General features: G+C 46.2%; 1 protein-coding gene across 1 annotated transcript in view; it reads left to right on the forward strand.

Annotated features, from left to right (window-relative positions):
* Nucleotides 1-26,365, forward strand: part of ror2 (receptor tyrosine kinase-like orphan receptor 2) — a 71,045-nt gene that overhangs the window by 37,122 nt on the left and 7,558 nt on the right. Inside the window, exons 2-4 of the mRNA XM_076284383.1 lie at nt 6,336-6,416; nt 15,609-15,896; nt 17,377-17,407. Of these exons, the coding sequence (XP_076140498.1) occupies nt 6,336-6,416; nt 15,609-15,896; nt 17,377-17,407 (400 nt within the window). The remainder of the gene's footprint in view (nt 1-6,335; nt 6,417-15,608; nt 15,897-17,376; nt 17,408-26,365) is intronic.

Raw genomic sequence — 26,365 nt, forward strand, 5'->3', positions numbered from 1 at the left:
TATATTTAGCGACCATGTTATGACTACCAGAATTCCTGACGATAAACACGGAACCGTTGTGAGTTCGTCGGAGTGGAGTTTATGTCTGTGGAGAGAGCTGTTATTATCCCATAATTTGTGTGGAAGATCTGAGGATGGCGAGCTCGCTCACTCCCATGTAATTACTCTTGGCGCAGAGATACACGACGAAACGCCGGGGAATCAAACATCGCCCCGCAGTATTTTTAGCCGGGGCAGCTACGACATGTTACATGTGGAGGGCTTCCATTCATGCAAGACACAGGCAAAGCAAAAAGATGGGTTACACCCCCCCTCCTCCTCCTCACCCAACATCACTTCCAGGTGTGCATCAACAGAGAAGCAGTAATGGATGTGGGAAGAACCACTATAGGCAAACCATGTTTACAGACAGACTTAATACAGGGAGGAAGTGGTTCAGCTTTACAATTGCGTCATCTGACATCCAGTCTGCACAAATACACACACGCGTATCTTTCGTTGACATGCTTTGATTGAATGATTCTTTTTAAAGCACAAGTCACTCTTTGAGTAAATGCCTAATTTGTTATTGATACATGCCATAAAACATGGCTGTAATTTGTAGCAGGCATGTATTGGGAAACAATGAGGAATTCCACAAGTGCAGGTTTGTCAGAAGTCACTTCAGTTGCTTTGCCATGCTTCTAACTCTGGCAAGAGGATTAGACCTCCACAAAGCTGGGATCCAGTAGAAAGATGTTCAGAAAGTTTGTCTGATACACCCTCTCTTGATCATCAGCCACACACACACACAGCCACAGTTTTCTCAGTTTCTTTTTCTTGCCAAGAAGATGGTCCCGACCATTAATCGTAATTGCTGACTAGATGCATTTCTTTGTATTGGTTGCCCTGGTCCAGAGCCCTGGGTGCAATACTCCCTGTTTGTTTAAATTGGTTTGCCTTTGCTGTCACCCCTGTGAATTTAAACAGAAAAAGGCTCAAGAACGCATTTATATAATTTAGTTCTTCATTAATCATATTCCTTTGTCAAGCATGCTCAAAGGGCATTGACTTTTGCCCCAGTAACTATTTTCCCACCACAATTTGATTTGCTCAAGCTATTCCAAATTACCACACTATGCAATGCGCAATTTAAAGCAATTGCTGTATGACGAATTTGAATCCAATTCAAGCACATGGACTATTACATCTAGGTATTTTGCGATTTAACAAACATTGTTGTTCGAGATTGCAGATGTGCTTGCCAGGTGACTCACAGTTCAGTCCTCAGCTATGCTCTTTACTAGGAGAGTGATTTGCCCGTCAAGTTTTAAGACTAATCGGTAGTGCCTTTTTAAAGGCTGTTATATATTTCAGTGATATGTATATGATATTGCGTTTGTCATGGAAATTAGTTACAGAATCCAACAATACCAACCCCAACGACTCACCTTGTAGTAAATATCAAATAAATAAATACCAAATAGGGATGCAGCAGAATGCATGCTGTGAAACAGCAGAATTCATAGGAATAATTTCGGTACCAGATTGGCTTTGCACTGGTGGGATATATGTATGCACATACGTAGGGTCTCATCCATGCAGTCCATGTCAATATCCTGTAATTAATACCAAGCATGCAGAGACATCCTAGTGTCCCATGCAGAAGCTACAGGAAGCATCAGGAAATTACTTCACCTACTGTAGTTTTATGGCTTCTTCATGGGAAATGTAGTGTGTAATTCAAACACGAAATGATGCGCACAGCCACAGTATCACTGGAGCAGGCATATTTGTGCAGAGAGCCTCATTCATATAGGGCTTTTTTTAGTGGTCCCCATATGATATGTGCAGGCCAGAGTAATAAGTTTGGCTTGAACGTGAACGTAAATCAAGTGTTTGGGGGGGAGTGAGTGGCTCTCACCCTGATGTCTAACTCCGGTCTAAGTGCCACCAAATTTCAAGTTCATGTTTGCCCACAAATGCCCCTGAAGGGGTTAAAATATGGTAGGCTAATGCAGCGTTTATTTTTTGTTTCACTGCTTGAGTGCAGAGAGGGGGGTAAAGAGGGTCACTGTGTTTTTTTTCCTGTCGCGGCGGTTCCCAAGACTTTTCTTCCCAGGCTATCCAGGTCACCACGCCACCAGCCTTCAGGCACCGCCAGACGCAGCTCTTCATGCTTGTCACCTCGTTTTACGCATATCTGCAAGTTCACGGGAGGTCCTAAGTGCTTTTACAAGTTTCCTTTTTTTTCTTTTTCTTTTTTTACTTGGCCATCGAGGTCCCCTTCGATGACCGCTTAGTGCTTAGTTCGCTTATAATCAGGCTCAGAATTCACAGTGCACCAGATGAGCTCATTCCGTAGCCAAGGCGGACTGATGCAATGGTGTAACGGTGGCGTCCAAAACATAACAAAGTAGCTTTACGCTATAATGCTGCCATTAAAGGCATAAAACAGCCACATTTAAATGTATGAGTGTGTATGTGTGTGTCTGAGAGGTAGGCTCCGGGGAACTCAGGCTGTTCGTATATTTTTCAGTCGCCCACTGGTCCGAGCTGCGCCGAGAAACTGAAGCCGTTTTATTTCGTGGCGTTTTCTTTTATGGCTCTGGCAAATGGTCCCGTATGAATGACCCTCCAGAGGGTGGCCTCGGGAGTGTTAACAAGCTTCTACATTTTCGGACGTGCCAGCCCTGCCCCCCGCCCCCACCAACCCTTAGCCCTTAATATCTGTCCCACCCCCCACCTCCATATCTCTCAGGGTGCCCACAGCACTCTCGTGTCTCCCCTCCTTGCCTCACCTCTCTCCCCAGGCCTGCGTTGTGCGTTGTCCCCTCTCCCTCTCCCTTTATGAGGCGGCTGTGGCGGAGCAGAGAGTGGGCCGACTCGGCCGGGCCGTTGCCAGGAGAGGAGCTGGCTGAAAGGGGAGAATCCTCCTGTGAAAGGGCGCGATTCAGTGGCGCGGGGGGGGGTGCGAGTGCGCGCATACACCCGAACCCGCTGGCTGGCCGAGCCAAAATAATCAGATCAGCCACTCCGGGGCCCCCTGGCTCCACACTGGAGCCTTTGTTGGGCCCCTCCACCCCACGCCCCCCACCCACACCTCCTTCAGCCCCACTACAGGCTCCTCAGCCCAGGGTACCCCCAAGGCCCTGGAGGGGCGCGGAGGAGAAAGTAGGGTGAGGTTGGTTGAGATGTGTGTGTGTGTGTGTGTGTGTGTGTGTGTGTGTGTGTGGTGTGTTAAATGGAAAGTGGGGGGACAGTGTGCGAGTTGTGGATTGCATGGGACATCCTGTGAAACCCGGCTTTTCACACAGGTGAGATGCATTAATATGTCCGCAAATGTTGACCCGCCTAATGGAAAGTACACACGGGTGCTGCACAAAGTTATCGTTTTCTCACTCTGTGATCGTGCACGGCATTTTCGCATGCCTTGACTAGCATGCATCTAGAGGCCCTCTCTGTTCAGGGGCGCGTGTCATTTTTATTGACACACAATGTAATGTATCCAAGGAAAACAGACGCCGAGGAGTGGTTGTGTAAAGTGTGCAAAGTGGCTGGCAGATCTGAGCCAGCACATAAACTTAGTGACAGCCTGACGAGCCGGGTGTGGGCCGGGCTCAACTCGCAGACAATAATACTTTTGTCTCCATTTGTCCGTCGGTGTGAACGCTAATCATTTTGGCCGGTTGCCAAATCGCAACATCGCCCATTCATCTCTCCCCTCCATCTTTCCCTCAAGACCTTTTTTCCTTCTAGTTGCCAAGGTCAGCTTTCATATGCCTCTCAATCAATGCCCCAAGCGTTTTCCAGGAACGGGATGTTGTTGCATGTTTGGAGAGTCTGTGCATGTGTTGGAGGGGAAAAAAGGCTGTAAATTACGTGTGATTTTACCCAAGCGCCTCTCTCTCTCTCTCTCTATCTCCCTCTCTCTCGCTCTCTCTCTCCCCCCCCCTCTCTCTCACTCTCTCGTACAGTTGAGAAATTATCTTGCAAAGTTTTTCCCTGACGGAAAGGCACTCAAGGAAGAGGGAAGGGAGTGTGTCCACGTTGTAAAACAAATCCCAACTGTATTACCTAAACAACGGAATGATAATTTGACATGGGAACAGCACTCTCGCTGTTGTTCTTGGCCCTGTGGCCCTGTGAGGGGCCATAACTTATCTGTCCTGGTCCTCAGCGCATGGATAAGGCACATCCCAAAGCACACATCCCCCTGGATAGGGCGCTGATAGTGGTCATTTAAGATGACTCACCAGGAAGTCAGTGACACCCAGCAATAATACGCCTGGTCATTCGATTAGCTTTGCATGTTAACACTGATGAGCTGAAATAACTGCTTTTCTCTGGCTGGTTGGTCAAGGAAGACGTATTACCCTAATTCGGAAGACTTTGACATCATATACATTTGTTGCTGTGGTGCAAGCTGTAGAATCCAGACCATATCCAGACCATATTTTGCCCACGGGGTCCTTGGTTCGAATCCGACCCGCGGTCACTTCCCGATCCTACTCCCATCTCTTTCTTCCACTTCCTGTCCTCCATATCCTTTTGTGAATTAAATGTCATTATTACGTCACTCGGAACTTTTTCGTAGGCCGGAACTTATTGTTCATGACGGCACCAACCCCCCCCCCCCCCTCCACGCACACACACACACACACACACAAAAACAAAAAACAAAACATGTATTCATTGGGACAGTGTGTGTTGCATTAAATGAAAATAGTACGAGGTGTGTTAACTGGTTCAACTGGTAACATATCAGCTGGATACTAAATGACTTTTACTGTACTGAGCGCTATGAAGCTCAAGCTTACATGATATGCCTATTAGTTCAGTTTATTTTTAGTTGACCACAGGCAAATTCAACATAGCAAGATTTATTGGAAATAAATGAACAGTCATTATGCTGTGTGTGTTTGTGTGTGTTTGTGTGTGTGAGTGTGCGAGAGAGAGTCACAGCTTTACTATTCAGACTGGCCTCCCCTTTGGCAGAGTGGGTGAGCCGTTGAGGTTGTGTGGAAACTGGCCATCATAAAAGTCCAGTCCAAAAGCAAAGCACACAGCACCCCACACATGGGGACTTTCACCGGGGAAGTGTTTATTTTTCATTAACTAAAAAGCTTACGTATGTGTCGCCAGAGCAGAAGCAAACCCCCCTAGAGGTGGACTAAATGTGTAAACTAAACATGGCAGAGACACACTGGGGTCACCGTCGTTTTTTGTTGTGCATGTTTGTTCAACTGCCAACCCCCCCCCCCCCCCACACACACACACACACACACACACACACTTCCCAGCCGGTTGTGTTGCACGTCCGCCATAGCGCCTGGGTGGTGAGAATTAGACTGGACATAGCTGGGCAGTCATCATAATCATCACAGCCTGCTCATTAATGCGCTAATGGTTGGGCCCGTAGGCGAATTTCACCTCGGGCTGGCCGGGCGGGCCCGCGCTGATGGGATGCAGTCTTACTATAGAGGCTGACCTCAGTCGAGCCAGATGTGCAGAGCCGAGAGCCGTCTCATAAACAGAGGGACAGGCGGGTCTGCACTTCCTCACTCCTAACTGATCTGGGGTCTCTGTGGTCGCTACTCATGAAGTTATTTATTCATCAGGATTGGGAAGAAGACAGAGTCTGATTGTAATTATGAATATCAATTGCAGGCAGAATTAAAATAAATTCTGTCAGACCTGCTACACTGTGTGAATGGCTTCAAATAATCTCTAGCTGGAAAGAATGGTACTGTTATCAGCAATGTGTTGTAGGGTGATGACCTGAAATGACTAAATCACACTTTGTGCTGGGGTAGTTTGTGAGCACTGAGCAGTATACTTGTAATTACATCCGTCTGTACTGCAGTACTTAAACATCAATAAAGTCATCATCATCAACATCAAAGTTACAACTAATGACTTTATTACTGAGGAGCAGAATCTGAGATTTCAAGAAGATATGGAGGTAAATTCAGGGAAGCATCTCAAGTGTTATTGATGTTATTTTCCAGTATGACTGTCTTATCTTTGGCACTGTAAAATATTTTTCCCTCCCGACGTTAGAAATCAAAGTTGAATTCCATTGTGCTCTGTTTAAAATCATTAATCAGAGCCATCTTAGAAAAAAATTATATGAACCTGACATATATGTGTGTAATATGTACCTGTGAAGTGTGGTTGGTGGATTGAGTAAAAATCCCCATCTCTACTCCATTATCCGATTGCAGTATTTCAGCACTAGTCTGCTCTATGAGCTTGAGTCCAAGGTTGTGTCAGTTTAAAACTCCCTAACTGTTATTTCTCTCTCTCTCCCTCCCTCTCTCCCTCTTTTCCTGCCTTCTCTGTTTTCCATCCAGCTGCAGACGTGACCCTATCTGAATCTGGGGAGATTGAGCCTGTGGCAGAGGCCCAGAGTGGAGGTCTACCGACGTCTGAAGGTAAAGACCACAAGTCTCTACTCGCCCCCCTGCTGCCATTAAGTGTTCATTTACATGTTGATATGCATTTCTTCCAACAAGCCTGCTGGAACAGCTGAGCATCAGGGGGGAGGAGATAATGAGCCATCATAACCTTTCTATTTTTACCTTGCTGAAGTTGAATTATAGTCTCCCCATAAGCCCTAGCCTGTACTGCCGTGGCAACCATTCAGACTTCCTGAATGGAATCCACTGGATGGAATCCTCTGGGAGGCTCTGGTGCATTTTTTTAGGGTTGGCCCATCTTCACCTCAGACGTTGATGCATGTGAGCCATTGTCAACAGTGCTTCAGGGTTCACACTTAGGATTACTGAGAAGTCAGGAGGCCGCTTATAAAGCAGAAATATAGCAGATTCGGTGTAAAAAACATGAAATGATGGTTGTGTTACAAGTGGTGGAATGAAGCCAAGCCATAAAGCTAAGGTGAGCTGAGGATCCAAGTCCCCTTCAGAAGACGAAAAAAAAACCAAATACAGGGCTAGGTTTTCTGTGGGTGGAGGCTTGTTGAGAGAGAGGGGGATGATGAGAGGGGGAGGACGAGAGAGAAGGAAAACGAGAGAGAACGAGGCACTCCTAGCTCTCACAGTGTTTCCCATACATTGACTTATTTGTGGCGGCCCACCACAATATCAACTTTGACCACCACACAATGATTTTCCAGGTTGTACTACATTGTGTTAATATCTGGTTAACATCATAAACACGCTGCGCTAATTTGTTAAAAACTGTTGCATTCAAGTTAATTCTGCAAACCTACCACCACAAATAGAATTAAGTTCTGTGGGAAACACTGTCTCAGCGATGGTTTTCTCTGTTCACAAGTTCTTATTTGCTGGGCATAACCTCAAAAAGACAAGTGGCCAAGCGGTGATGCGGAGTTTAGCTTTTCCCAAAGTGGTGCTGAAATGCTGACACTACCGGTCAGCGCCACACAAGCACACTGGAAACATCTGTTGAAAGGCATCGCCAGGAGTGTTTCAACATTCATTTCAGATTGCACTTCAGAAACTTATGAAGAGTTGCAGAGTAGGTTTTTTATCTTAATCGAACCACCCCCCCCCCCCCCAGATGTCCTTGACTTCACATCTTTTCAAGAGAACCACTTTTTGGAATGGACCTTTGCTGTCTGGCTACCTTGGGATTGCTGCCCAAAATTTCCTTCTAAAAAAACTCCTACCCTTCAAACCCTTGCCTTCTTCCTAGCCCACCCCACCCCCACGCTTGACTGGGTCTCTGATTGCAAACCGAGGAAGTAATTATGCCAGAATAAAGCATTCGTCCTGATAGGACTCTCAACTCCCCTGCATCCTCTTTCCTGCACAATTTAGTGCCCCGAGGGCACTGCGGCAGAACCCTAAACGGTGCAATGTTACAGGCCCAAATTGTTAAGCACTGAGTGTATGGAAATGTATGTGCTTGGTAAAAATGGAATCTCGACTGTACGAAGGCCGACCTACACCAAGAACTGTAATGGTAAAAACTATAGTTTTAAGTATCACTTTATGTAATTAGAATGGCAATGTCCACACTGTATGCTAAGACACAGCGACATGAAGAACAATATCAGGTGAACTTCAGAGAGCGAATTTAAAATGATAGAAACCTGACAACCAATAGAATTGTATAAATCACATTAATGGACATAATATATATTCTGGAGAGACTTCCCTTATCATTGGACAATGTGGACATATTGTTAGAGTTACAATTGTCTTTGTTCTTGGTGGAATGCTGCTGCAAGAGCTTTAAAACATAAAGCCAAGAATATGTTTCCGGAGAATGCCATTGAGTGGCAACCAGACAGAGCTGTTCTGGTCTGGTTTGTTGGTATTAACGGCCTAATAACATAATGATCATTTCAGAAAGTTCTGCTCCATTGGTCAAACGTCAAGCCATATCGGAACTGGGGCTGCTCTGGAGATTGCAGATTGAGTTGGGCGGCTTAAATGCTGTTCCAGAGCCGGGGGGTGGGGGGGGCATGTTGCTTGCCTTGCATGCTCATGTGTGTACATAAATCAAGTCATAATTTCAGGAAAACCTACCACTTTCTTCATATGGGGCCTGGTTAATACTAGTGCCTGAAAATGGAATGCCAGGCCACAGAGAATTGTTTTTGTTGGCCATGAGAGTGCCGTGCAGGGAATAAAGTAAGCAAGTAACAGTTTTTCTGAAGGACTGCAATCTTTGTGTCTGTTTGTTTTAAAACGAATGGTTAAAAAAAAGCACAGACATGTTTAAAAAAGCGAGGCCAACACCAAGCTCGGCTCCGATTGGGAGCGGCATGACGTTAACTCGACGATTGAGATCACTTGTTCTGAGCATGGAGATTATGATCTCAGAATGTGTATAAGCATATGGCTTATGGTTGATTTAACTGCATTATGCCAGAAACAATCTTGTCAGGGTTTGTTGTTACTTGCGATTTGTACATAACAATGACACAGTATGTCATGTAACTCTGCGTGAAGGCAAAAAGGGCCCATAGCCATTGCACGGTTGAAGTAAGGTTACTACCGGACTTAATACTCATCAAGTTAAGTCAAGTTAGACATCCTTTCCCAGCAAAAGAATAGGGGCCAAGTCCAACACTCCCCACTCGATCGTCCACATCTCCTGAGTGCTTCAACACGCACTCATTTTTACAGCTGAGTGTTGCTTGGCCCGTCATGAAGGGTGGCACCAGCTCAAGAGGAAGCAGAGATTTCGCTATACGGATCCCCCCTCGGGAGAGCGCGCCGAAATCAGTCAGCCGCCTCCTGCCTTGATATCCGATACGGCGTCCACGGTTCCGACAGGTAGCGCAGCGGTCCTTCTGGCCCCTGACCAGTATTGATGATGATGGATAAGTGCTCGGAGGATTCATAAATCACACGCTGTTTGGAGGAGCTTGTAGGCCAGAAACGGCTGGAGATGTATTTTATTTCACTAGCTCAAGCTCGATAGTGAGACGGGAGGGTGGTGAGGTTGGGGCGGGTTGAGAGATTGTGGAAGGGGGATAGGAGCTGGCCAGAGAAGAAAAATGCCGCTCTCAGGTTTTGGTCCGTCGTATTTTTCGACCCTTTTTTGGGAGTAGATGCCATGAATGGAATGCATTCTTATTATTGTATTACAGACACCATTAATAAACTGTCATGCATCCGATATAGCGCTTCTAGGAAGAAATAGCACTGTAGGCCTACACAGAGAAGCACATTTGGTTTGAAAAAATGGAGAGGACTTATTGCAACTTTCCACCACCAGGGATATAATGCTGTACACTTGAGCAAACACAGGAAAGGAATAATGATGTACTTTTGCATGATGGATTTTTGAGAATCTGAAAAATACTGAAAACGTTTTCCTGGATTTGGGACTGGTTTTTCCCTCCGCTCTCCCTAGCAAAACACTGAGGCTGGAAGTGCATTTATAAGGCCAGTCAGTGGCCAGCGCTTGGCCGTTCCGGGTTGGAGTGACTTGTCAACACTGGCTCCCTTTTTGTTGTTTATCGCCTCGGCCCCTGCCACACACACACACACACACACACACACACACACACACACACACACACACACAGCCCAAGAAAGGCTGAGTGGTGCGCCCGGTGTTCCTGCATGCCAGCTGCCTCTGCTCCGAGGCTCGCTTGCCGGGGCGGCCCGGCGCATTCCGGACTGGCAGGGGCAGGAAACTCCAATTAAACCTGAAGATGGCGGCAGCATCAGCAGCAGTGTCGGCAGCGGCGGTGGTGGTGGTGATGACATCAGCCTTTGAGTGTGCCTTCTGTGGTGAGGGCCCAGGCCTGCCGAGTTTCCATTGCGTAAGCGCTGTAAGTCGGGTGCTTCTCCGCTCACACTCAGACCCTGTGCTATGCGGCAGAAAGCTCCTACCCTGTGTGTGTGTGTGTGTGTGAGTGTTTGTCTGTGTGAGTGTGTCTTTGTGTCTTCCTCACTGATATGACTGACAGTAATTCCTTAGCCAGTAACTATGGACACCAGCTTTATAAACATGACCTACTGCCAGACTGTGTTGGAGATTAGCTTTGAAAATATCTTTCGTCTGTCACATCATATGGAGCCTAGCTTTCCTTTGTCTGTCACATTATATGCAGTCAAGGTAAGGATTTGCCTGTGTTTAGTAGGTGGCTGTGTTTTCAAACTCTTGTCTTGACATAAAACACTAGATATTGTTGTAAGCAGAGACATCAAATTTAATGACGGGAAAAAACATGTTCATACAGATTATAGCTTGTGCTTATTTAAGAGCACCTGTGTGATTTGGATATTTTGGCCCAAGTCAGCGAACTGTGGTCTAGACGCTCTATCAGGCCGATGTTTGCAGTAAACAGACATCAGTTGATGAGGTGAGAGGTGCAAAGAGCCAGATAATGTTTAATGGTCTGTCTCGTTGGCCCTGACATGTTGTTTAATGCGGTTTCAATGCGGAGTCTAATTGCATTAGAAGGCAGCTGTTTTTAAAAAAAATTTATTTGCACTGGTCCTTCTTAACTCAAACCCCGTGGCATGGAGCAACTTAACTGAATCGAATCCCCTCACGAAGATGCTGTTTACGAGGGCGTTTGCTTGAATCGCTGCTCTTATGGCCACCAAGTGAGCCTTTAGCCTCTGGTGCTCGGTGTGGTTGCTGTTTGACGGTGGGGGGAGGACACTGGAGTGACTGAATTAGCTTGTAATTGGAGTATTGTTCCAGACAGGCCTTCTCTCCTGGCCCTGCTAATCGGCAGTGCTGCTTTCGATTAGCACGTGGAGCGTGCATGCGAGTTGTGGCTTGGCAACCAGGTAGCGACTTGGGCTCGCTTCCACGGCTGCAAAATTACAAGGCCAGCCCTCTGCTACATCTCTTAACCTTAGCTTGCCCCCTACGACTGGTATGTCCGGTGCAAAAGAAATAGGTTTGTGCCGTCATTACACAAATAAACCCATTGGTTGTGTTCACCCTGCCCTCTCGAAACACCTAAGCTAAACCTTCTGGGTAGTATCTTTCCACACGGAGAGTGTTGCATCGTATTGACTTGGCAAGGGGCACTCCTCAGGGGCTCAAACAGACAGTGAACAGAGCTGTAACAGACCTGAAAATGGTCTAGAATGTGATGGAACAGAAAGTGTGTGTATCCACTCTGACTGCACTGGGGGAGAAGCCTGTGTTTTGGTCGGGGTCGAGAGTCAGTGGGTTTGTGTGCCTGTAGCCTGCTGTGTGGTTTTAGGGCTGTTGATGAGGAGGGGAGGGGGGGGGGCAGTCCTGTTGTGGTCGCGCCAGAGGCCCTCTCGTCCCCCTCATTCCCCACACACAGTCTCTGGCCCCTTGGCGGGCGGGGGGGGGGGGGACAGGGGGCAATGGAGTGCCCAGGGAAGTCTGCCACTGGGATCCAGGTTGCGTTGCTGCTGCTGCAGCGAGGAGTGTTTTGCCCATGCCTGTGAGAACCTGCCCCTGACAGCAGACTCGATCGCATACAGAGAATGCATCTCTCTTTCATTTTCATTCTCACTCCTTTTTTCTTTTCTTTTTTCGATCTCCTGTCTGTCTTTCTCCCTTCTTTCTTTTTTATCACCTTCATCTCTAGCCTTTTTTCTTACTTTCTCACATGCTTGGTCAACTCGTTTTTCTGCACCTCTCTCTCTCTCTCTCTCTCTCTCTCTCTCTCTTCTTGTCTTACTCTGTTGCCCCTTCTCCCTCTTTCCCTTGTTTCTCTCCCCATTAGCAGGGCCCTCTGTTGCCAAAACAGCCTTGTCTTTTATTTCTCTTTCCCTCTTGCACTCAACTTGCCCTCGTTTCACCAAGGTGCATAGTTCTGCCCCCCTCCCTCTCCCTCCCTCTCCGCCAACACCACCAGCCAACACTCCCCCACTCTCCCCTAGCTCTCACTCCAGATCAGTATCAGAGTGTGTGGCTCTGTCTTGAAGTGATGCACGTCCTATCAACGCTCCCCTATCGTACCTGTAGTGACTCTTTACCTCAGTGAAATACTTCAAAGGGCCCACGACGGCTTGTCTCCTTGACCTGTTGTTCTTCCACTTTCATGCGTGAACTGTCCTCTTTACGAGATGTTCTTGTGAGAGTGAAAGCTTATCGCATCAGTGGCAAATGTATTATATGTCCATTGATTCATATGGAAACAATGTATGGGAAATGAAATATGGGAATACAGTTTCCTACACAGTGGATCTGGTCTTCCCATGCAATTTAAACCTGGAATAGATAAATAGGACTTAAAAAAAAAACGTTTGGGTGTGTGTGTGGGGGGGTGGGGGGTTACACAGCACATGGATGGCTTTTACACAATACATGGAGTTAGAAAAAAGCCTTGAGCACAAAATCAGCTCCAAAGGCTGTTTCTACTACATGTCACAATCTAATTCAGTTAAAATATGGAACCACTGTTCGAACCACATGCACGCATTTGGCCTGCACTTCCAAAAATATGCCCCCCCAAACAGCTTACAGCTCTGAAAAAAGCAAGGTTGGACATGAAACTGAGGGAGGGAAAATTAAGTGGAGCAGTCCACATCTGACCCAGCCACGTTGGACTGCATGCCTGGCTGATAGGACTTGGCTCCCTTCAGTGGGCTATCTGAGGGCAGTGTGTTTGTTTGGGACCCGTCTGGGTCTGGCCAGTCAGAAGCCATGAGCTCACGCCGCCCGCCACCCTAGGGTCGAGAGACTGTCCAGGACCCTAACCACTCCTCTCTTCTCCTCCCCCCTCTCTGTCTGTTTCTCCCTTTCTCTCCCCTCCACCTTTTCCCCCCTCTCTCTGTCTGTTGCTTTCTCTCTCTCTCAGACCCCACCTCACCTCCTTCCTCCCTCTATCTCTCACTTACACACAACTACACACTCACTTTCTCTCTTTCTCAGACCCCACCTCACCTCCTTCCTCCCTCTATCTCTCACTTACACACAACTACACACTCACTTTCTCTCTTTCTCAGACCCCACCTCACCTCCTTCCTCCCTCTATCTCTCACTTACACACTCACTTTCTCTCTTTCCTTTTCTCTCCTCTCTGTCTGTTTCTCTCTCTCTCTCTCTCTCTCTCTCTCTCTCTCTCTCTCTCTCTCTCAAACACACATGTACATACTCCCTCTCTTCCCTTCTCTCCCCTCTCACTCACTCACTCACTCACTCACACACACACACTCTCTCTCTCACTCACTCACTCACTCACACACACACACACACACACACACACACACACACACACACACACACACACACACACTTTCCCCGTGGTCACCTTGTGTTGTTGCATTCCTCACCTTGGCCAAGGTGCCATGTCACACTTCCTTGTGAGCAACAGGGAAAGGTTACAGAGGTGACCCTGCTCCAGAAACAAACACACACACACACACACACACACACACAGAGTGCTGTGAACTTGCTTCCCAACGTGGGCATATTGAGGTTATTTCCTTTCATGCCAAAAAGTTTTTTTTTTTTCTTTAAAGATAATTTTCTTCACAGGATGTTATTTTGCATTTGCAGCAGTGAAACATCAGGAAAACAATAAACCGTTTTCAAAAAATTCCCCAAATTACAGTAGATATATATATTTAGGGGCTGAAATTACTATTATCTTCATGTTTTACTGAGTGACTTTTTGGCCACATTTTGCCACTGAATCAGTCTGGCAAGTCCTCCTGCCAAACTTCTTGTTGCAAAACTCCCTCTGCATCACTGCCTCTGCAGTCTCAAAATAAAAATCTAAGCTTCTGGGTTTCCGACTGCTTGTGTATGTTGAAGGTTCCAGTCCTGTCACATCATTAATGATGGTTTTCAGAAGAAGGTTAGGGATCTGACAGAGGGTATGTGTAATGCAAACTTCTCTCTCTCTCTCTCTCTCTCTCTCTCTCTCGCACTCTCTCTCCTCTCTCTCTTACACTCTCTCTCTCTTTCTTTCTCTCTCCTCTCTCTCTCTCGCACTCTCTCTCCTCTCTCTTTCACTCTCTCTCTCGCACTCTCTCTCCTCTCTCTCTCACACTCTCTCTCTCTTTCTTTCTCTCTCCTCTCTCTCTCGCGCGCTCTCTCTCTCGCTCTCTCTCTCTCTTACGTGCGTGCGCTTCCCTACTGAGCTTGGTAATGGGCCCTGTACCCAAATATTCAATTTGCTGAAACTCAACCCCGCAAACAAAGCCGTGCTGACGGCTAACATGGTGAGCATCAGGGGAGTCTCCTAGCCAAAATCAACAGGCCTCTCGGGGCTATCTCACACACACACGTGTGTGTGTAGAGAATGAGTCGCGGTGGGAGGGGTGGAATGAGGGGGTCAGAAAGGCCGGGCCAACGAGGGGTTAGCAGCGCGGGAGCTTGCTGTCTCTTCTCCCAGGGAAGGTGAGGAGAGGGAGAGAAGCCGAGCCAGCCGTTACTTCAACCAGATGTAGCGCAGCAGCAGGCGCAGAGAGAGAGAGAGAGAGAGAGAGAAGATAGAAGAGAGAGAGTCTGGCTTCCCCACCGCCACCCGGCCGCCCTGCTCGACTGCCGGGGTTCAGCAGTTCAGTCGGGATTAGGCCTTCAAACGCCCGGGGGTCAGCTCCCCGGCAGCCAGACCTCGGACCAGTCAGCCTGTGTTTATCTCACCCCCCCGTCCCCAACCACCATCACCCCCACCCTGCCCTGTCTGAACAAGACACAGCTGGAGGGGACAGAGAGCTGGCGAGGGAGAGGAGGAGGAGGAGGAGGAGAACAGGGGGTGGGGGTGGGAGAGGCGCTTATAGGCTACACACAGACAGGAAGTCGGCACGCTGCTCTTGGCCTGAGAAGTGCCAGAGCTCATAGCAGTTGGTTCTGGTTATGGCCAACAGACAGAAGCAGTGGACTGTTGTCAGCAGTGGCTGTAGTTTCTTCCCTCGTTTTGTAGTTGTGCACTTCAGAGTTGGCATTCATCATCTCACAACCATATCAGTTTTTTTTTGCAGTTTCAAGACATTATGCCAACAAAGTCAGCTGAAATCCGGACCTACAGGATGTTCATTAGAACACTGTGTAAAACTAGCCCACTTGTCTCAGAGATGTGAAGGGCCCATACAAGTCCAAGTGTGTGATTGACATGGGAGCAGGGTTTTGGAATGCATGGTAGTCATGTTGATACTTTGTGACCTCAGCACTGACCTTTGACCCCCCCCCCCCCCACCTCCTCCTCTCCCCCTCACCTTCTGACCCTCCTGCAGACCTGTTCTTGGAGTTTGTGGAGCAGCCGAGCAACATCACCCATATGCAGGGCCAGACGGCGACGCTCCACTGCAAGGTGGCGGGCAAGCCGTGGCCTTCCATCCGCTGGCTGAAGAACGACGCCCCCGTGGTGCAGGAGCAGGGGCGCATCTCCATCCGCAAGACCGAGAGCGGCTCCAAGCTGCGCATCCAGGACCTGGACACCACCGACACGGGCTACTACCAGTGTGTGGCCACCAACACCCTCAAGGTCATCACCGCCACGGGAGTGCTCTACGTCCGACTCGGTAAGCAGACCTTCCCTCAAATGTGTGGAGAGTTGTTTTATGTGCTTCTCTGGGCTTTATTAGGATTTTCAGTAGATGGACTGATTCCATTTTATTATTGTTTGGGTTTTTGAGCCATTGAATCCATGGCATTGGGAGTACTGTGGGATTCAAATTTGAGATGAGATGAGTGATGTGTCTTTATTTTTATGTGTAACCACATCTTGGCATTCCTTAAAAACCAAAATAATGACATTACTGGTTAAAACTCATTTCAGTTTCTTGTTGGTGCATTCTAAAACATAGTGTTTGCTTCATAGTTAAGTATTTGGTTGCTGTATTTTTAGTCAAACTGGAGTGGTGGGACATTAACCTCCACTTATTGTTATCCCTGAGGAGACATGAGCTAACCGGCTCAAGTAGAAGACCACTGACTCCAGGCATTCTCTCTCTCTATCCAGACTGTTCTGCTGTGGCTTAAACAGCTATTTCATTTGTGGAGAAACACTCTTTTTCTGCCCATCACGTTCATGGGCACAATCCATTTATTCTCAGTGTGCTGTTAAAAAAAAAAAAAAAAACCGACGGCGTATCCCTCATATTTTCTTTCCTGTCCGGCTATTTGAGGTTATTATGTGGCGAGCTTGCCGGTCTGCTGGAACTGAAGCCACACTGTTTCACGGGGGCTATATGCACAAAAACCTTCGCCTGGCATCCCCTCTAGATTTATTGGAGGGTACCCGTATAAATCTCTCCATTCTCCCGCAACGCAACTCAGGGGCACAGGCTACAAACTTTCTCAATGTTCCTTCTCAGAAACGTTGGTCCCTGGAAAGGGAAGAGAACGAAATTAAGTCAAACAAAACAACATTGTGCGCACACGGCCGAGAGGCTCAAGTCCCGTATTGACCATCGAGGACGTCTGACAGGTTTAGTAGGATGTCACGGTGAAGGCATGGTGCGTTTCGTTTTCCCCCCCGCCTGAAAAGTCATCTTGATGTAATAGTAGTAGGCCACTCTTAAGGATCCTGATGGAAGGTTTCGTTTGCCATCGAGTTTGATCCTGTGAAGGGGAGATAATATTCAGTCTCTCGGCGAAGTCAGGGTCGGGCCCTTTGACATGAGCCGTTTGTCATCTTGTCTCAAATGAAGCGCACATCTTGTAACGATCGGTACTGCGGCGCGATTAATGCGAAAAGCATATGCAAGGTAATGAGCTTTTAGGCTGTGGAATGGAACATGAGGCAAGTCAGCCTTTTCAGAAGAGTTTTTTATTTTTATATAGAAAGCACACTTGAATCTATGAAATGCTCTGTCTTCTGGATGTGTTGACATTGTGCTGTCATCCAATTGCTGTCATATGATGGCAGGTCATGAAAGGTTAATGTGAACAATATTCTTAGTGTTGATAAATGAATAGGATATTGAAGACTGTGTGACATCATGGCAGTTATTCGGTGGTTGGTACAGAAATACTCACAGTCTCTATTTTCTTTTACAGGACAGTCTCCAACACCTGGCACAAATGACCCGTAAGACATTTATTTTTTATTTATTTTGTTATATAACAGCTTACTCTCCTTTCTTTCTTTCTTTCTTTCTTTCTTTCTTTCTTTCTTTCATTCTTTCATTCTTTCTCTTCTGGTCTTCCTTGACGAATCGTGCCACTGCACCCTGCCACTACCCTCCCGTAGTGAGCGATCCATGGCCGCCGCCGCTTTCTTCTTCCTCTGGCATGGTCAGCACAGAGGAAGAGGAGAATGGGTGTCTTCATCATGTCATGATGAAGCTGAATGGATTTCTCCTTAGGGGATCTGAACAGCTGGTTCTAGCTGTTTAGTCAGAGATCCAGACAGTCTAAAGGAATGCTGATTCATTGCTCTTTTCCTGTAGGTGACGTTATTGGTTTATCAGTGCGTCATCTGCAACAACTTAACTGGCTTAAAGCCTCGTCAATTTACACATGTGAGCTTAGCTCAAGGTTAGCACAGATAAAAGTAAAGTATAAAGTTGTTTATAGATGTGCCAGAACATTCACAACACAGCCAATTGAGAGAGTTCAAGGCCTATAATTACTTAATGACGACAAACATTAAGACATTACTTTGGAAACCAACAGAAAGGAAAATACCAAACATTTTAGGATGTTAAACTGCACTGGGGTAAAGGATCTCCTCGTCTCTTTGATAATCTCTTCGTAAGCTTTGTCTTTGGCCAAACAGAAAGGAAAATACCAAAGATTTTAGGATGTTAACCTGCATTGGGGTAAAGATTTTAGAATGTTAAACTGCTTTAGGGGTAAAGGTTCTCCTTGTCTCTTTGATAATCTCTTCTTAAGCTTTGTCTTTGTCTTTGTTTTGTTTTTCTCTCACCCTTAGTGCCTCTCAGGGTTGCTTAACATGCAGTCTCATCCTCTCGCTCCAACTCCCAAATCCCCTCTTTCTCCTCGGCTCCTCTTGTCTGTGAGGAAATAAGCTGATGGGCCACTCTTCTTTCTCCTGCTCTCTCAACCATTCTGCTACTGCTGAATACTTGTTGCTCTTGGCCATGGAAATCTTAACAGAGGAAAGAGAGAGAGAGATAGAGAAAGAGAGAGACCGAGAGAGAGTGATGTAGAGATGGTGAAGGGGGAAAGAGAGCGAGAGAGATGCTCAGAGAGAGAAAAGGATGGAAGGAGCGGGGGCACCAACATGGGGACAAGGACCTCTGTAGGTGCAGCCCCCCAGTAGGGTAGGCCTGTCTACGTTGTTTTGATTTGCCTGGGAACAAAAGCCCCATTCTGGCACAGGCTTGGGGCTTTTTTTTTTCTCTCTTTTTTGTTTCTTTTTGCCTAATTTCCCAGCACAGCCCCGGAGAGCTGCTGGCAGTCACCCCCAGTTTAGGAACGACAGCGCGAGGCGGGGTCTGTAATTGTTCCTTCCCCCAAGTCAAAATAAATACTGCCATGTCTGACAGGGGCGTTCAGACTGACTAGCCACCCAGCCTTCTTGGATGGTGATAAAGAGAGGGAGCAGACTGATATTATAAGAGAGAAAGAGAGGGAGAGAGCGAGAGAGATTTTTGTGAAGGGCCTTTTTATAGACTTTGGACACACAAATCATTATCTGGAGGTTTCTTGCTAAGTGCTGGCGTTGCGCAGTGCAGCTCGTTGGGGTTTGCGGATGGTGGAACCCACAGTGATTTAATAGCGCCTCCCTGCCTGAAGCTTGAAACGGCCCCGATGCGATTCCTGCGCCTTGGTTCATTTTCAAATCGTTTTCCAGTTTGTGGAGGGATGTCTCAAGTTCCACTCGAGGATGGAGCCCAAAGGAGTCAGGATCAGTCTGTCTGTTTTTTTTTTTCACGGCCAGTTCGTAACAGAATAGTAAAAGTAAAAGCTTTGTGCTTTTATGTGGATTTCATGAGCTTAGGAAACTGGAACGATATTGGTATCTGAAGCAGTCTGTGAGGAAGATGCAGTGAGATTTACTGTGAAGTGTGTGTGTGTGTGTGTGTGTGTGTGTGTGTGTGTGTGTGAGTGCATGTGCTTCTCTGAAGAAGTCCCAGACAGCCAGTGGTCACACGGTGTCCTGCATTGGTGCGGCCAGAGGGCGCCGTCCAGCGCTGGGCCAGCCCTTCCCTCACCCCCGGCGATAAGGCCCGAGAGGCCCGAGGTTGGCCAGTGTTAGGGACCGTCTGAGAGGGTGACTGATGGCCCCCTGATAGTGGGGTTTCCATGACGTCAGTCCCCCTGGGCGACCGGAGTCCTTAGACGGCCAGGTCACTCTGGGATTAGGCCTGCTGTCATAAATTCCTTGCTTTGAGGAATGCTTTTGTATATTTGAATGGCTTTTTTGGGTCTTTTATCTGTCTATCAGTGTCTTTGCCGTAGTTCTTTTACTCTGAGTGACTGTCCTTTTGTGTGTGTGTGCCCATGACTGTAAAAAACAATGGAAAGTCTGCGCTTAGTTAAAAGATTCAACCAACTATGGTGAATTCTGGGTGGAATTCTGTTTACCATGCATGTTCTGGCTCCAATTTAGTTAATTTGGCCAAATTATGGTTTATTTTATTTAGAATAAGTGCGTAACGCCATGCTGTCTATGTTTTCTACCGTCATTGGTGTGCACACATGAAAGGGAGAGCGTGATATGGACAAGAGTTTCAGATATACAACACAGTACAGTGCTTATAAACAGTGATCTTTCTCCTCCTGAGTTGTCCATGAATCCCATCTCTCCCAAAACAAAAAGCCCCCATCATTGATCTGAACATTTGGCATCCCAGTGCTGTTATGAGTTAATGATCGCCATCTAGTGGCTAATCTTATGAAACACAAAACTTGTAATTTCAGAGCACTCCATAAAAAGAGGAGTAGACCATCAATCATAAACTTCTACCCTGGTGGAGGTTATATATAAGCTAAGAACCTAATCTGAATTGTGCCTTCACTTCTTCACTGGTGTTTTCAGCCGTTAATTACAGCCCAAGTGGGATGCCAGACTACCGTCCCTGACTTCCTTTAGTATACGTGCCGTATGCCAAATCTCTCCCATGCGACCTCTGATTTAAGTGCATCGTTTTGGAAGCCAAGTCATTTTATCTGTCAACTCGCCCATGTGTAGAATGATGTTGTTGTCACACTTGTTTTTGTAAGCACGTTTAATTTCCCTCAGAAGAGCAAGCACTGTTTTAAGTGTACTTTTTTTGCTCATGATTCCTTCAGAAAAGCCACCCCTCCGCAATTTTTTTTTTCCTTTTAATGTGAACTTTTCTACCCACCTTGCCAAGGCCCTGTGATCTTTATTGAGCTTCCCAGCAATTAGCCTAGCTTGTTAGTGCAGACTTTAACTGGTCTCTCCCCCTTGCGCTCTCCCTTTGGCTGAGAGCGTTAAAAAGCTCTGAGGAGGAAATATCTCACCAAGCTCTCAAAGACTGGGAACTTTTACAATATGGCCCCCACCCTCCCCCAAAAACCCTTGGCACAAAGATCTATAGCTTGTCAGAAATATTCTTATTTACACGTTCGCGGTTGAAACTGAAACCACTTTCAGGGTGTGCATAGATGGACCGTTTGGTGTGAGTGCGTGTTTGGTTTGGGGCTATACTGCAGCACATATCATAAATCTTTTGGACAGGCTACTCGTGATCTAATTAAGGCTTATCTGAATATTTTGGGGTGCATTTTACCATGTTGTGTTGCTCAACATACTCAACCAACACAGAGCTTGAGGGAAGGGGACCTGTGTTGTGTTTGCTCAACAACAAATTTTAATGGAACAAATCCATCTGCAAAATGTCAAAGCCTTACTATACGGTTGACAGTTTGTTCAATGGGGACCTTCTAAAATTGAATGCACAGATGTTTTCTCTGTCATTTCCCCCTCTCTCTCTTTTTTTGTGAACAGACAAAAAATGTTGTCATATTGTTTCCAACATCTTCATCAGTAATTCTATTACTGCAAAACATCTGTGCTGGAACAAAATGTCTGCTCAAACCTTGAAGAAAGCAAATAAAGAGGGGGGTGTCATGAAGGAAAATGGTTGGAATAAAAACTGCTCTTTGGTTGCTTGTTTCGAGAGAATAGTGTTTTGGCTTTGCAGGTAGAGTGCACCTTGGGCCGCTTTGCCCCCTTGACATAACCTGCTTCCCTGGAATCCTGAGGCATACAAATAGCCCACTGTTTCACTGGCCACTCACATCTATGCTGAGATCTCTAAATTCTTCTGCTCCTGGGTAGTCTGTGCCAGATCTATGTCAAATAGCCTTTGTTCGAGAAGTCTTTAGGTCAGGATGAAAAAGTTTTCCCTGGCCGTGCACAGCTGGGTATTCTGAATTTGAAAAAGATTGTTTGGCTCCTGACTTCAGAGGCTCAAATATGTCAATGTGATGGTTAAGTTATATATGTTTTAAAGTAAACACATGCTTACATGCAGTAAGAGGTGTCAAAAATTGACTGTATATAATCTAACTCATATTACACAAACACCATGTAAAGCCAGTTTTCTTTTTGTGTTCTGTACAGAATTAGCCGAGACCATGATTATATTCATGAAAACAGGCAGCAGAACAAAGGCTGTTTGGATGTCACAAGAATCTGTGCCTTTTGTGCCGCTCCGAAACCGCACTGTCTCTCCAGGCTTTGAAGCAGCCCAATCCCAGACCTCCATTACAAAAATATAGGCCACAGACTGCATACTCTATGCAATGGGAAGGATAATCAGTGGTTTAAGCAGCGTAGCATCGCAAGCTCAGAGACTATTTGGCATGTCAGGGCCACATTAAGGCATAGCTGACAGAGAGAGTGAGTAGACTTGAAGTTTTCGTCTGGGAGATCTGCCTAAAACATGTTTAATTTTGAGCCACTTTATTTATTTATTTGTTTAATTTATTGTACAAAATTATTGAACCCTGTGAGACAAAACATAAATTGTTACCAAACGGCTAATCACAAATTCACATCCACACGTAATGCTGGTTAATCAAGGGGGGGTGGAAGTTGGCGGTAAATTGTGATTAACTGCAATGGGAAGTTTATTTCTTAGAGCACACTCCAAGCTTCTAATGAGAGTATAACTGTAATTGTTCAAATTATGGTGGCTCTAGCAATTGTATGTCCTCACTGTTTGTAGACCTTTCACACTGTCCAAAAACCAAAACTAAAAGAAAGGGAGAGTTTAAGATGAATGGCATATACCATCACATTAAACTTTACCATTATTGAATTTCATTTATATGCATTATATACATTGAAGCCTTTTTGGGGGTTTCTGGAGCCAAGAGGAAGTAGAAAATAAATCTAATTCTTGTTCAAACCCTAAAGTCTTCAAATATGATCTGGGAAGAAGGAAAAAATCCCTGCAGTCAATTCAAAACTGCAGCGAAATTGTAACCATATGTGATACTGATGCTGGAAGGACTGGAGGCTTTTGGGCATTGACAGTTCAGCTGGCAGGGAGCCACGTTGGGGCTTGAAGAGAATGAGAAATGAATAGTGAAAAATTCCTTTCCAGAGCAGTTATGCTACAATTCTCCACACTGTATCCATTCACAAGAGTCGTGGTGCGGGGAATTGGAATCGAAAAGGGAACGGCGGAGTTATCATAATATTTTCGAACATGCAGTGCAAATGTGGACCCTTGTGGACATTTTCTTTAAAAGATTCTAAGAACCACCCCTTACCTCCTTAAAAAAAAAGGTTCCTTACGAGGAAAGCATGGAACTTGCACTGTGCCTGATTAGAAGAACAGCCTGCGGCTCACACCACACAGCTGAACAGAGTTTAGACCCAGCCGGAGTTCTCCAGACCCAGAATGGTTCTGATCAGGTCATTTAATATGCACAGAGAGCAAAAAAAGAGGAGACGTACCCCTCACCTTCTTCACACACACACACACACACACACACACACACACACACACACACACACACACACGTGTGCACTCTCTTACACACACGCGCACACCTTCACCTACCATGTCAGAAAGTGTCCCTGCTTATTGGCATCTCTCTTTCTCTCCCTCTGTCTTTTCTCTCCCTCCCTCGCCCACCCCCTCTCTTTGTTTCTGTCCACACCTAATCTTGGTTCAAATCGACACTTTCATTTCCTGTCACATCGAGAGAACTGTGGGGCACGTCTCGTTTGATGTGCGCTACCCCACTGCTTCAAGTCAATGGGAAGGTCGCTCAGCCCTTCTCTCTGCCAAGGTTAGGAAGTTTGGGGAGTTATATGTTTAACCTTTTTTTGATTCCTTTTTTTTTTCTTTGAGGTGTTCATCTTGAACATAAACCAGGCAGGATGTTGAGACAAAACAGCCCATGCTTTTCTTTTTAACAGAACATGTGTCTACCCACAAACACATGCATACAGTTCATACAAAGACCTTGGAGCGTGTCTGTGATATATTAGCTCTGGTGGTCTATATAACTGAGAAGGGAAACTGTCATACCATGAACTCCTCTACAGACACACTGTAAGGTATCTACACAAAGATAGAGATAGAGAGAGAAAGATACATTCTTTATTGATCCCGAGGTAAATTTAGACGTGCACAAAACAACAAAACACACAAGAATGATGAAAATATATACAATAGTGAAGAGATAGTCTATCCAACAGAGTCACTACAAAGACCGGTCACTATGATGGAGTATTTGTTGATGGAGGCAGTGCAAATAGTGATAGCCACAAAAGAAAAACTATGCAAGAATAATAATTACTGTATACGCTATGAAATACAAATCAGCAATAATTATAAACAAACACTACATATGGATGTAGTATACATGAACGAGGACAATCTATTTCCTGATACTGTAAACAACCCTGTCACACCGTGTCCTGCTGATTTGTCAAAATGTGCCTTTTCATCCCTAGTGTGCTGGTATCAGTTGAGATAGCGATCTAGCACACACAATTTCCTCCTCGGCCTTTTCCGGATGTCCTCACTTGGTATTTGACTGTGGTTTTAGAGTGCAACAAGGCCGTCTTAGAGGGGAGCGTACACACAGGCTCTCCGAAGGTACGGCGAAACTATTTCTCTTCCTCAGGAGATTCCAGCCCGCAAACCTCAGTCCACACTGACCTCATCGCTCCACCATTTTGTCCGCTCGCTTTCAGTGCCCTGCTCACAGTTTTTATAATGTTCCTTATTCATACGCAATTATGAAATAGTCATAAAAATAAATTACGCCACTTATACAACTGTGTATAATGCTAAAATGTGCTCTCCAAAAGTGTTCACAGAAGCTATTTCCAAATGAAATGAATTTCTTTCAAAATTCCAACATCAGAATGTCAGATGTGGATAGACTTTGTGTGGGAAGCGTGAGACGGTCATCTTGAGACATGGTATTGAATCCGTGTGGTCTCCCCTCCTCCTCCTCCTCTCTCTCTCTCTCTCTCTCTCTCTCTCTCTCTCTCTCTCTCTCTCTCTCTCTCTCTCTCTCTCTCTCTCTCTCTCTCTCTCTCTCTCTCTCTCGACGTTACTGAGGCTCGTCTCCCAGGGCCTGTGGCCGGCCTGGTGGTCAGCTGGGACTCGGCCAGGCTGGTGGCCGGGAGTGTTGAGCTCTGGTTCTTGTGAAGGGCTCGGGTTGTGTGTGTGGACGTAAATTATAGCCCTGCTCATACCTCTTCATGTTGGCCTCTGGTGGAAGGCAGACAAGGGAAAGCCTCCTGCTCAAGCTGAAGGCCATGAGGCTACTCACTTAAAATCTGTTTTTTTTCATGGACATTGTATCCCTACAAAGACACTTTATAGACATATTCTGAATAAACCTACAGATAAGTGACCTTTAGTAGCATATTAAAATTTACATTTTATTCTGCAGAGGCAATATACAGACTAAACCAAATCCAATGCATGCAGGAAACTCACTGTGCCTTGTATTCAGCACAAACAGTACTTTTCCTCGAATTCTCCAACAACTGCGGCATACGGTCATAAACAATTAGCACTATTTATAAGGAAAACAAACTGTTTCCCCACGTTTTGCGTTTGACATTCGTCCAATGTTTACCTCAACTTTTCCTTGCACCTACGCCATATGCCACTGCAGAGTGAGTGATAATGAGTTAATAGGCCTCTTACTCAATAACTGGCTCACCATGTTTTGAGTGCCTTTTTGGCCTGGAGGGGTCTCTGTGCCTCTCCATATCATTTCAGATTTGGTTCCTTTGGACAGTGCAGGTGGTAGTGTAGTGTAGTAAGGTCAGCTAGCATGCAGTAGCCAGTAGCAGCAGCACTTTACTCTCTGCTCTGAGTTTCTCTGAGGAGACGGGGCCCTGTAGTAACTGACGCCTGCAAGTCGCTTTGGATAAAACCGTCAGCAAAATGAATAGCTAACAATAAGGTTAATAGATGGAACATTTGACTAGTATCTTGTCTGGTTTAGTGCTTGAGAGCTAAACCTCTGCTGCAGTCCTCAACTGACCTCCTGGTGACATTTGTAGTGTTGGAACATGTGTTAATTATACTCTGTGTGTGTATGTGTGTTGTCCTTATTGTGTGAGACTTGTCTGCACTTGGAATGTGTGTGGTGTTCGTGCACATATGTGTATGTGTGTGTGTGTGTGAGTCTATATCTAAATATATGTCTGTGCGTGTGTATGTTTTCTCCACTTTGTCACGTCGACAGCATTGTCAGGGGCACGGCAGTGGCGGCACTCTCTTTTTAACGAGCTGTCTAATTAAAATACCACCCCTGTGCCAACGCTGTGACCGACTCCTGGGGGAGGTGTCCAGTTACAGGCAGAGTTGCTTGTGTTTTCCCATCAGGCATTGGGAATGCGGCCCATCTCTCCCTCGACAGGGGAAAAGGCCGAAGGTTTTCATTACCGCGGCGATCGTGTCTGGGATGCCACTGAACAGCCAGTTGCTTTGAATTGGGCCTTTTTTTTTGATGCGGCGAGCTGGGAGTTGTCTTGTAGTTGAATATGGCAGCGTCCTGACAGCTCTCTCACTTTGCTTTGGACCCGGTGTGGATAAAGAATGCTTGGTTTGTAATCTAA

This window comes from Alosa pseudoharengus, unplaced genomic scaffold (assembly GCF_046254945.1).
Source record: "Alosa pseudoharengus isolate Yale_2024_CS ecotype anadromous, Long Island Sound unplaced genomic scaffold, YU_APseudo_1.1 YU_APseudo_1.1_scf_14, whole genome shotgun sequence".
Lineage (NCBI taxonomy): Eukaryota > Metazoa > Chordata > Actinopteri > Clupeiformes > Clupeidae > Alosa > Alosa pseudoharengus.